Consider the following 11,796-nt stretch of genomic DNA (forward strand, 5'->3'; position numbering starts at 1 on the left):
TATTTGCACTTATTTAGTGAATTCTTTTTTTTTGTATTTCGTTCTTGTTCTCTTATGTTTTCAAAGAGAATGACTTCTTTTGACCTTAAATCATTAGGAACTATTATAGTTTGGTATTGTTTTTTGTTTTGTTAGATTTAAAGTTTTAGCATGTATAAGTTTTTTTTTTATGTCTATATTTTTTATTTTTGTTAGTTTTTATGTACAAGTTCATCTTAAATGAGAAAATCACTATTGTTTCAGTAAACTATAATCATATATATTAGACATGATTTTATTTGTTAATATTTATTCAAAGTAATAAAATGCTTTTTTTATGGTTTTATAGTAAGCTATAAAACTGAAAAGCACTGGAAATGTTTGCATTATTTAAAATATTTTTAAGGAAAATTAATTAAATGGGCATTAATATACATTATGTACTTATAATGAATTTAATAATAATTGGGCTGTCATGCAATTAATGTTAATCAAATTATATTCTATTCTAAATTCACATTAATATTTCCTGGGGAAAACAACCAAACCAAAAAAAAATAATTTATCTCTCTCCTCTCAACCAAGGCTTGCTTGTTACAAAACAATTCAATTTATTAATTTGATATTTAATAATAAAAAATTATATATTTTTTTTCACTTTAATAAATACTGTATTTGAAAACATTTTTAAAATAAATGAATATAAATGATTTAGCTTAATATTAAAAAGGTTTATCGTTTTTTTCCCCGCTGTTTTCTATTTTTTTTTACAATGTAAAGTTGTACTTAAACGTTTTCGTTTAGATATCTAGAGCAGAATTTCACTCAGAATATGTACTTTCAGCTCGTCAATATGTAAATACACAGATGCTAAATAATACAAAACTTCAAACATCTTTCCAGAGTTTTACTGAGATTGAAGCGGAGCAAGAAACAGGTTTTACTTCACAGGAAACCACACCTCTGCGTCGTTGAATCAGCGTAAATGTTAAGAGCGATCAGAGCTGTGAAGGGTTCAGGAATCAGCTTTATAATGTTTGTGCAGCAGCAGCATGAGTCCATCTGAAGGGTTTCTGCGCTGAAGCACGTGTCGATCTACTCGTCAGTCTTGGCCTCCATCTCCTCGGCGTCGTCGTCTCCGTCCACCTCGGCGTTCTCTCGCTCCAGACGCTCGAGCTGACGCTGCAGCTCCGTCTCGTCTGTGTCCGTCACCACTTTAGGCTGAAGACGAACACAATCAGAGTAAACACTTCACTAGGCTTGTATACTGCATTGGATCCCTACTTACTATAGTACTGCACTATGCTTTTATTATAATAGATTTAAGAAAAATATATAGTGTAATAAAGCATTGCTTCACAGAGTGTTCAATGCATCTGAAAGAATAAAAAAATATATCATCAATTAGTACCATGTATATAATTTTAATCCATTTTTAAATTATTATTATTGTTATTTAAATCTATATTTATCTGTTTTATTTTATTAATATTTATTATACATTTTATGCATGTATATACAGTCAAACCAAAAATTATTCAGACACCAGATATTATTTTTGATGCATTTTTTTATTAGTCGGTGCAGGACACTATTGTTAATTTATATAAGTGATGTTATTAAAATAAAGTAAACTCTGACTTATTTCACCCAAAAATTCTTCATATAGTGGACTACCAGTAAAATTTGGGACCAAATATTATTCAGATCATTTTTTGATCAGTGTTTTCCTTAAACCTGGTTCAGACGCAAGTGTGAAACCCCCTGGTTTACTGTATATTGTAAATAATATCATGTATCAGAAACCTTCATGCATGAGAATATAATCAAAACAAATACTTTCATATAATATGCATGCATATTTTAATCTATTTTCCTCAAGCAGGTGTTTGCATGTGTTTGTTCTTTAAAGAGCGAGTATATTCCATGCTATTTAGGAGATGTATGAAGCTGTGAAGTGTCTGACCTCCATCTGCACATTGAAGACTCCTCGCTTCTCCTCGATGCGCTCCTTGATGGCGGTCATGGCCTGGTGGAGCACCGACAGACCCTCGGTGCGCTCCAGTGTGGTGGTGGTCATGACGTACCGCGGCGGTGCGATCAGGTTGATCTGAAAGGAAATCATCGCATCATTTTAAATCACAGAATCTGTCAGAACTCGATGAAAAGGAAGTGGATCTCACCTTGATTGGCATGACCTCTGTGGAGCAGTTAAGCCCCGCCCTCAGCGCGTCTTTGACAGCATCAATGCCTTCATATCCATAACACGCCACCTCAATATCTGTCCAAGACACAGAGCAACATGAACACACGTGAAGATACTAGATAACTGTTCGTTTTTTGAACGTTACTAATTTGAATCAAATGTTTTTATTGTTTATTTGAATCAATGATTTTTTTTCTTTTAATGAGTTGTAGTTATATTTCTTTCAATCTGCTTTTTATCTTGTATTTATTAATTAGTTTTTTTTCTTCTTTGAACCTTAAAATATATATTTTTTACACTATCGAAAGCTCTGCTTCGTAAAGCGTTCGAAGGATCTGAGAGAATTTTATAAAGGGTGATTTTTCTTCTAAATATATTTTATATATAAACACGACAGTTGAAAATTGTGGTATTCAAATAATAACATTGTGAAACACTTTAACATGAAAGTTCTAAAAAATGTATCAATGTTGAAAACAGTTCTTTTTTTTCAGGATTCATTTTTGTTTCTCATTTGAGCAATTCCTTGATGAATAAAATTATTAATTTTAAATTCTGTTTTTTACTGACTTCAAACTCAATGTATTTGCATTTGAAAATATTTAAAAATTCCAGAGAATATTTGAAAAGAGAAGTATATACACACTCTAGTTGTGGTTGTGGATTACAGACTGGAAACAAAAATTATTTAAAAAAAAAAGTGTTATTAATTTGCTTTATATAAATCATAAAAAGTACTAATATAATAAATATTATTATTAATTAAAAAAATATTTCTTACTCCACATAAAAATGATTTCAATTTTTAAAAACTAATTACAATATTTAATAATGACTTTGCACAGGAAGTTTCTGCATGGTGTTAAGAAAGTGCATCAGATTTGTATGAAGCACCCGCTCTGATTTTGACGGCCTGTGGCGTGAGGCGTCTGTTGATGTTATCGATGAGCACATCCCTCTCCTCCTCCGTCAGATCCAAACCGTCCAGGATGGCGGGATCGCTGGAAACAAAAACGGAGGAAATAACATTTTCATCTTCACTTAAGACAGGATTTGTTTCCAGTGCTTGAACCAGAGATACAAACAGATAAAGACGGGAAAAATAATTCAATGAAAGGGTTTTTATGATCTTGCATACGTTAACCTGTTATTAAGGACTCCCAAAACCTAAATAAGAGCCGTTCATTACTCATAATAGGGGCACTTTAAAGATATTTGTTTTACATGTTCATTTTAGTTACTATACGGTATTAAAAAAAAATTATTAGCTTAAATGTCCAAGACAAAATCTGTAAAGGTTTTTATACTGTTCCTACACCTAACACTTTTTTTTTCCAAATTCCGTTTTTTTATTTTTTTGGATTCTGTTTTTTCCATTTTAATTTTTCTCCACTCCTTTTTAATAGTTAAATGAAAGTTTATTCATCATAAAGCAAGTCTAATTAATTTAAATAATTGAACTGATACATTTTAACATCAATTACAAAAATTACATGATTAGGGCCCTATGAAATGTTTTATTTTATTTTTATTGTTACCAAATTCATGTCTAATTATTAGTACGCATAAAACAACTTAATTAAATTTTTTCTTAAAGAAGCCTAATGATTTTTTCCCCCTAAAAAAAAATCTGTATTTACATTTTTATTGTTATCAAGACATTAATTTTATTTGTCTTTTAATTTTATTTGACTTTTTTTGGGCAAATAAAGGAGACTTGCTATTAAAATTAAAACATGGAAGAAATGTTGTGTGATTATTCCTTAAAAAATTATGTTAGTTTCATTTTAGTAGTAGTAGTAGACTATGTACATTCTACTGAAAAATACACTTAAAAACCAGACTTTTATTTTGACGGGTTGCTGTGAATATCTTTACAATCCTGTGCATGTGACATGATGCTTTTGCTCAAATCAAACGGTCAGATGCTCATGAAGTGACCGTCAGTGCAGTTCTGGAGATGTTCTTCATGTGTTTTCGTCCTCATTTAGTGAGACGACAGGCGCTGAAATCACCGCGAGCGTCACACGCTAAACCGTAAATTCTGTTTTTATCAACGGATTCCGCGATTTATGAATGGATTGTTCAAACAATCAATTATCGGTGCCGATTAATCGGCTAAACCGATACATCGGTCGACCTCTACACAAAACTAGCATCTATTTGCAACATTTTACAAATTCAGAATTAAATATATATTTCAATAAAGTGCTTTGCAGGCTATTAAAGACATTATCGGCAGATAACACAGCAATGCTGGCCAAAAATGCTAAATATTTGCCCTCTCTCTCTTCACCATTCCCACATCTCAGACCTCAAATACATCAGATATGACCCTTTTTAGACATAGTTCTTTAAAGTAAAGCGTATTTCAAATAAAAACACTCTCATTGGATCTAAGCCAATCTCATAGGAGACCTATTTTGATCTCAAACAAGTGAGCAGTCACTGAGAGTTGAGGAGCGTGCATCTATGCTGGACACTCACGACACGGCCTGTTTGAAGACATCGTAGGCACCATATCCAGGTTTCTTGTATTTCTCGTCAAACACCCAAGCGGTTCGCTGGAACAAACTCTCCAGCTGTTCGTCTTTAGTGTACTCCAACACTTCAGCCACATGCCGTAAAATACTGTACACCTGCGGCACAACGACCACAACATCACACCACAAGAACATGACCTCATCCCTCCGATTTCAAGATGCATACACACCGTTTTAGATTTGGTGAATTTATCCTCACACTTGATGGCTTCTTCCGGAGACACTCTTCTCTTGGACAAATCAATGTATCCTAGAGAAGAAAAGCATGATTTTTCAATGCTAGTGTATGTGTGGATTGTTTTGGAACAGTTTAAAGCGTACAGATTGATTTAAGTGCTTGGTCAAATGTAATTAACTGGAGAATGGAGAAGTGATGTCTGATTGTGACACTCTCACCCTTCTCTTTGTCCACTCTGATGACCACCACACACTCGTTGCGTCCGATGCGGATGAGTTTGTTGATGGAGCGGATGCGTCTGCGGGACAGTTCGCTCAGCAGGATCATGCCCTCGATGTTGTTGTACTCCAGGAGACTCACATACGCACCCATCTCAGCGATGGAGCGGACGTTCACCATCACCACGTCCTCCACCTCGGGGAAGCGGTGCTGATAAAACCTACAGCTGAGGCCCGGCATCTCTACACAACACAATACAGGCACAACATCATTCCCATACTTTTATCTGAGGTGCTTTTATTTATTTTCTGTATTGCCTTGCAACAAAAAAAATAAAAATAATTTTATATATATATATATATATATATATATATATATATATATATATATATATATATATATATATATATATATATACATAGTCAAATGCTTTTCTATCTCTTAGTTGCCACACAAACCCAAATATGATCATTCTGATGTGAGGGACCCCATTCTAAAACTGAAAAGGCAGCTATATATCTTCATGCATAGAAAAAAAAAATATATACTGTAAAAAATACATTTATATTATAAATATGATTTGGAAAATATTTAGTTTGTATTAAGTTGTTTTTCAATAATTAAAAAAAATATATATTTTTTTTATATATATATTTGATACTATCAAAATAACTAAAATTTACTTATGTGTTTGTGTGTGTATATATATAGTACAGTAATGTGCGTTATTTAATTTCAATCTATTACATTTATAATTTAGATGCTATACATCAGTAGTATTATTTGCATTTTTAAAATGTGATTATTATTTTCAACTCACATGTTATTTGTCAATGTAATTTCATTATTTATTTTCATTTTAAGTCTATTTAATGATTAATTTATTTTACTTATTTATTTTCCTCCACAGTTTCTGTATATTGTGAAATGTATTGTATTATTATTAGATTTTTTTATATCGCGTAAAGTGCATACATTACACAATGTTTATATATTAATTTCGCTCAAGATATCAAAGTACATTATCTATGTATATTGATCTGTCTGTGCACGTGCATTAGTGCGCGAGCATCCAGCACATGCCGTTTAACAGCAGCCAATAAAACCCTGATATCATCTAAAAAACGAGCTCAACATGAGCCAAACTTTAACGGAAGAAAAAGTAACTCAATCCCACCTGACAGGTGTCACAATCGGCTCACTTTAAACCCTTAAAATCTATAGAAACGGACGTTTTCTGCGAGCCTTAGTTTCCCATTGATCCTGCGATCCGAGAAAGAATGAAGCCAGAAGCGATCAGAGAACACAACAGGCATGCTGCGTCAACACGGTCGCTGTCAAACACACTTCAAAATAAAAGTCACAGGTGCATATTTTTAGGAGATTACAGATTATATATATATATATATATATATATATATATATATATATATATATATATATATATATATATATATATATATATATATATATATATATATATATATAGTGCTGTCAAACGATTAATTGAAATATTTTTATTTGTGCTGTCAAATGATTAATCGCGACTAATCACATCAAAAATAAAAGTTTTTGTTCACATAATATATGTGTGTACACTGTGTATATTTATTATGTATATATAAATACAAACAAATGCATGTATATATTTAAGAAAGATATGTTATGTTTATGTATTACATATATTTAAATATAATATAAACATTAAAATGTATACACATGTAAATATTTTACACATATATACTGCATGTGTGTGTATTTAAAAATAAATAATAAATATACACAGTACACATACATTTAATATTATTTTGGATGCGATTAATCGCGATTAATCATTTGACAGGACTAATAAAAAATACTTTATTCTTTAGAGAATACGCTTACGGTCGTTTCGTTTTTTTATTTTATTTTTTATAAAAAATAATCTTATAACCTCCGATAGCACACGGATGCACTGCTAGCATACTACACAGCGTCAAAAATGTCTTCAAGCCTAAAATGCAACACCAACCAAAATAAATCAAATGACAGTGTAAATTATTTTTAGGGAAACAAAAATTGCTTTACTGTTGAGCGTTATTTTGAAATGTGAATCCCGCTACGTGCGAATACACGCGAGGAAGTGACGCAACCAATCCCTGCGTTCAGGATGAATCACATGACCTCCACTCAGCTGATCAAATCCTGCGTCTTATAGCTAGGGTCACAGCAATGCTATTATAGTCGTTTAATTGTAATATTACATAAACTGACACTATATTTAGACTATTGATTTGTCGATTTCAACAGAAAAGCGTCTCAGTAGTTTGATACAGTGTTTCAATAAAGAAGAAAGATGTCCGGAAAAGATCGGATCGACATTTTTCCCTCTAGAATGTGAGTATCACGATTCATAACGCATTTATTATTCTCAAACGTGTATGAACACAAGCATTTAAATTTGATATAAACATATTTTAGCATTTTATGGTTTTAGAAAGCAGTTACGATCAACTAAGATGGCGATGAACGCGATGCAGTCATACATCCATAGGCTTTATGACAGAAATAAAGAGTAATAATTAATAAAATGTATCTACTATTTGTATATATTGTGTTTATTTATTTAATATATACTATGTATTCTGTATAAATGTCGGATTTTATGTTTCACACGCATATCATGTTGTCAATATATTATTACGCAGATACATTTCTGTCTGTAGATTAATAAATATATAACTCGATACGATGGATGACAATATTAAATTCATATAAATCAAGTGAAAACGAAATCTTGCAGTAATTTTAAGTGGACTCAGAAGAGGAAGTGATCTTATTCATAGTCATGTGAGCCCTTCAGTCTACTGACCAGCAATACACAGTAATAAATATAGTGGTTTTAACCTATAATTAAATAAAATAAATGCTCAAGTACAATATGCATATTCAATAAATATGACCAAAAATCTATGCACAAGTAGTCATAAATTACCATTAATATTCAAGGCCTGTATATATTGCTGTTTTGGTTATTCTGGATTATTGTGTGTTGCATCAGGGCTCAGACCATTATGAAAGCTCGACTGAAAGGAGCTCAAACTGGCCGGAGTCTGCTGAAGAAGAAAGCTGATGCTCTGTCCATGCGATTTCGGCAGATTCTTCGAAAAATCATCGAGGTATAACAATCACACCTATGCTTTTATCTCGGACGTCTTTATTTTTATTCCTTTTCTTTTTAACAATGATGTGACTTTGAATCTTCCAGACTAAGACGCTGATGGGAGAGGTGATGAGAGAAGCCGCCTTTTCCTTAGCTGAGGCCAAATTTGCAGCTGGTGACTTCAGGTAGGTAAAAATAAGATTTTTTTTTTTCGTAGTCATGATGCATCAGATCTCACTGAATGTGTTTGAATTGTGTCCCGTCAGTGCTACGGTCATTCAGAATGTGAACAAGGCCCAGGTGAAGGTCAGAGCCAAAAAGGACAATGTTGCAGGTTCGCTAGCTAAATGATTTTTAGTAACAACAGATCTGGCAGATCTCTTCTGTGATCGCTCTCCTCATTGTGTTTGTTCTCAGGAGTCACTCTGCCGGTGTTTGAGCATTACCAGGAGGGAGGAGACAGTAAGAATCCTGTTCTCTTCAATAGTTCAGCCAAAAATGAACATTTACTCTCCCTTAGGCCTCAGATTTAGAGAAATGCAGCATTGCATCAGTGTCTCATCAATGGATGCTCTGCGGTGAATGGGTGCCGTCAGAATGAGAGTCCAAACAGCTGATAAAAACAACACAAGTAATCCAGTACATCATTTAATGTCTAATCAGGTGAATAACTGCATGTTTGCTATTATTAATGCATTTTCTGGCTAAAATATGAGTCTGTAATCTTTAATAATGCTTCCATCTCTTGTCATCTCTCACGTCGAAATACACCCACATATTTCTTTAGAGATGTTTTGGCTTGTAAGCTTGTATCTCTCTCTCTCTCTCTTGATTCAGACCAGACTGTGTTTTCACTGGAGGAAGTGTTATTGTAGATTACACACTCGGTTTGAAGAGAAAACCATCTTAAAGATGGATTTGTTTCTTACAAACACGCAGCTTTTGTCTTCTGGAGATGGACTGGAGAGGTTTTAATTATTGTGATGTTTTATCTGCAGTTATTCACCTGATTAGACATTGAATGATGTACTGGAGTGGATTACTTGTGGTGTTTTTATCAGCTGTTTGGACTCTCGTTCTGACGGCACCCATTCACTGCAGAGCATCCATTGATGAGACACTGCTACATTTCTCCAAATCTGATGAAGAAACAAACTCATCTTCATCTCGGATGGCCTGAGAGTGATAGCAAATAGCTTCGAAAAGGCATAAAACTGAAGATCGTTTGAAGACATCATCATTGCAGATGTATTTCTTCTTCTCTGTAGGTTATGAGCTCACTGGTCTGGCCCGAGGTGGAGAGCAGCTGTCTCGACTCAAGAGGAACTATGCCAAAGCAGTCGAGCTTCTTGTGGAGCTGGCCTCACTGCAGGTTTGAATATTTGTATCCATATCCGTTTGTTGCTGTAGAACATGTTTAATCAATGTCTGATGTGGTTCTCTCACATCCAGACCTCTTTTGTGACGCTGGACGAGGCCATCAAGGTCACAAACCGCCGTGTGAACGCCATCGAGCACGGTGAGATCTCACAGCCTCCTCTCAAGACAACCAAAGCTTCAGGCACTATAACATGACGCTCTTATGTTTCTCCTCTCAGTGATTATTCCCAGGATCGAGCGCACGCTCACGTACATCATCACTGAGCTGGATGAGCGGGAGCGAGAGGAGTTCTACAGGTGAGACCACATCACAGGTTTCACACATTTATTGCTTGGGCTATATCACATTCACATTTAGCAGACGCTTTTATCCAAAGCGACTTACAAATGAGGACAATGGAAGCAATCAAAAACAACAATAACTATAATGCTATAACAAGTCTCAGTTAGCTTAAATGCAGTTCACCTCAGTGTTATTTTAATATCGAGATACTGTTGTTCTTTATATTTTGTTTTCATTTGAATTGCAATCAAAATTTGGTGTTTTTGACATTTTTAATTAATTAAAATTTTGAAATGAAAGTAAGAAATATTGCCTTGTCAACTATTTTTATTTTATTGTTTAATTTAACGTTTATTTTATTTCAAGTAACTGAATGATTTTTATGGTTTTGATCTACTTTTAGTAAACGGTGATAACCCTGATCTATTTATGAAATTGGTTTAAATGGCAAAAAAAATCAATACGTATTAGAGGTAGACTGTTATTAGAGGTTGCTGATACAGTAATCATTTGTTAAAAAATAATAATAACCAGATTGTTGTACTGATACCAGTAAAATCTGTATATTAAACATGTTAAGTAATGTTCTTATTCGTTCCTTGATAAACGATCCCAAAATGCACCAGGACTCTTATTTTGAAAGGCATTTGTCTTAATACTTCCACCTGCTCTTTCAGAATAATGTGTACTGTAACCACTATCTGCAACATATCAATAGATAAATTCATAATATATCCTAAGTATCCAACAACAAGTTGACATGCATGCAAGATAAAAAACAAAACAAAAAAACAAGTTGATGAAAAGATAAAAAAAAAAAAAACACAAGTTGATGCATGCAAGCTAAAAATAAAAAACACACTTTCATTGTCTTATAATATGCATATATGTTTTACCTTACTTGCTCAAAGACTCCCAAATGATTCGCACAAGATTCATTTTTATGCAGTATGTTTTCATTTAGTTAGAGCTGTGTTACAAACTGCATGAAAGCTATTTTTTAAATCCATAATAGGGGCACTTTAATGAAACATAAGGCTTTCTAAGCACCCACGGTGACCCTGAGACGTTTTAGCAGTTCAAATGAAATATATTATATTTATATTAGCATTATATAAATGAAGGGAATATATATAAATACAGTCCAAAATAAGAGATTCAGAACATCCACCAACCCCAAATCCTCCCGTTTTCCCGTCGCAGGCTCAAAAAGATCCAGGAGAAGAAGAAGCAGCACCGTGAGAGGACGGAGAAGGAGATCGCGCAGCGTTTGGCGGCGCTGGGGCCGATCGCAGAGCCCTCGAACATGCTGAACGAAGAGGCCGACGAGGACCTGCTGTTCGAATGAAACACCTCTTATTTATTATTCTTTGTGTCCGTGAGGCCGAGCTTTACATCTTGTTTTGATTGTGTGTTGGTGCCGTGTCACATTTCTTGTGTAGGATGAATAGAACATGTATCCAAGTCGCTGTAAAAAATAGTGTTTGTGCAAAAACTGCAAGGATTTTTAAGTTTGAACAAAAAGGAAATCCTTTTAAAATGGTTCAGATGAACTCAAATGATAATTCCACGCTCTCGTCTTATTGCATGCGTGTTAAACCGGTGTAACCTTCCCCGTGAGCTAGTGTGTGATACCTGAGAATATTCTGTGACGTACTGTACTTCTCTTTGAGTTTTTGCTGAAACACTTCAGCCCAGATTCTTCCTCATGTTTGTTCTCAGTGCAAAGGTGTACTCCAAATTCACAGGAAGTGAAATCTAATTTCAATAAATGTTGAAAATGGTCATTTGCTGTTGATTTTTTTTTTTTGAAGTGCTCCTTTCAGTGTTTCACATTGTAGACTTAAAATGGGTTGCAAATGCATG

The 11,796-nt window shown here is 33.8% G+C and overlaps 2 protein-coding genes across 2 annotated transcripts; one reads left to right on the forward strand and one right to left on the reverse strand.

Annotated features, from left to right (window-relative positions):
* Positions 1-871: 871 nt before the first annotated feature.
* eif2s1b (eukaryotic translation initiation factor 2, subunit 1 alpha b) lies at positions 872-6,460 on the reverse strand. Its single transcript, XM_052586543.1, has 8 exons — positions 6,303-6,460; positions 5,125-5,367; positions 4,899-4,978; positions 4,673-4,824; positions 3,080-3,186; positions 2,163-2,260; positions 1,946-2,089; positions 872-1,200 (listed from the first exon to the last, which is right to left on the reverse strand). Exons 2-8 carry the CDS (start codon positions 5,363-5,365, stop codon positions 1,075-1,077), a joined length of 948 nt encoding a protein of 315 aa, XP_052442503.1. The 5' UTR covers positions 5,366-5,367; positions 6,303-6,460; the 3' UTR covers positions 872-1,074.
* Positions 6,461-7,266: 806 nt separating this feature from the next.
* Positions 7,267-11,717, forward strand: atp6v1d (ATPase H+ transporting V1 subunit D). The gene is made up of 9 exons (XM_052586755.1): positions 7,267-7,501; positions 8,166-8,283; positions 8,373-8,452; positions 8,534-8,601; positions 8,685-8,729; positions 9,536-9,639; positions 9,720-9,786; positions 9,866-9,944; positions 11,134-11,717. The coding sequence occupies exons 1-9, from the start codon at positions 7,461-7,463 to the stop codon at positions 11,276-11,278; spliced, it is 747 nt and encodes a 248-aa protein (XP_052442715.1). The 5' UTR covers positions 7,267-7,460; the 3' UTR covers positions 11,279-11,717.
* The last annotated feature ends 79 nt before the right edge of the window (positions 11,718-11,796 follow it).

The sequence above is a fragment of the Carassius gibelio genome, chromosome B20 (assembly GCF_023724105.1).
Source record: "Carassius gibelio isolate Cgi1373 ecotype wild population from Czech Republic chromosome B20, carGib1.2-hapl.c, whole genome shotgun sequence".
NCBI lineage: Eukaryota > Metazoa > Chordata > Actinopteri > Cypriniformes > Cyprinidae > Carassius > Carassius gibelio.

What these genes read in the sequence shown, in the direction of transcription:
- eif2s1b (XM_052586543.1), bottom strand. Translation starts at nt 5,365, where the DNA reads ATGCCGGGCCTCAGCTGTAGGTTTTATCAGCACCGCTTCCCCGAGGTG. An exon ending in AATTCACCAAATCTAAAACG is followed by an intron (nt 4,825 to 4,898) that starts GTGTGTATGCAT and finishes GTTGTGCCGCAG; the next exon opens with GTGTACAGTATTTTACGGCA. An exon ending in CAGAGGTCATGCCAATCAAG is followed by an intron (nt 2,090 to 2,162) that starts GTGAGATCCACT and finishes ATTTCCTTTCAG; the next exon opens with ATCAACCTGATCGCACCGCC.
- atp6v1d (XM_052586755.1), top strand. Translation starts at nt 7,461, where the DNA reads ATGTCCGGAAAAGATCGGATCGACATTTTTCCCTCTAGAAT. An exon ending in TTTGCAGCTGGTGACTTCAG is followed by an intron (nt 8,453 to 8,533) that starts GTAGGTAAAAAT and finishes GTGTCCCGTCAG; the next exon opens with TGCTACGGTCATTCAGAATG. An exon ending in TGTGAACGCCATCGAGCACG is followed by an intron (nt 9,787 to 9,865) that starts GTGAGATCTCAC and finishes TTCTCCTCTCAG; the next exon opens with TGATTATTCCCAGGATCGAG.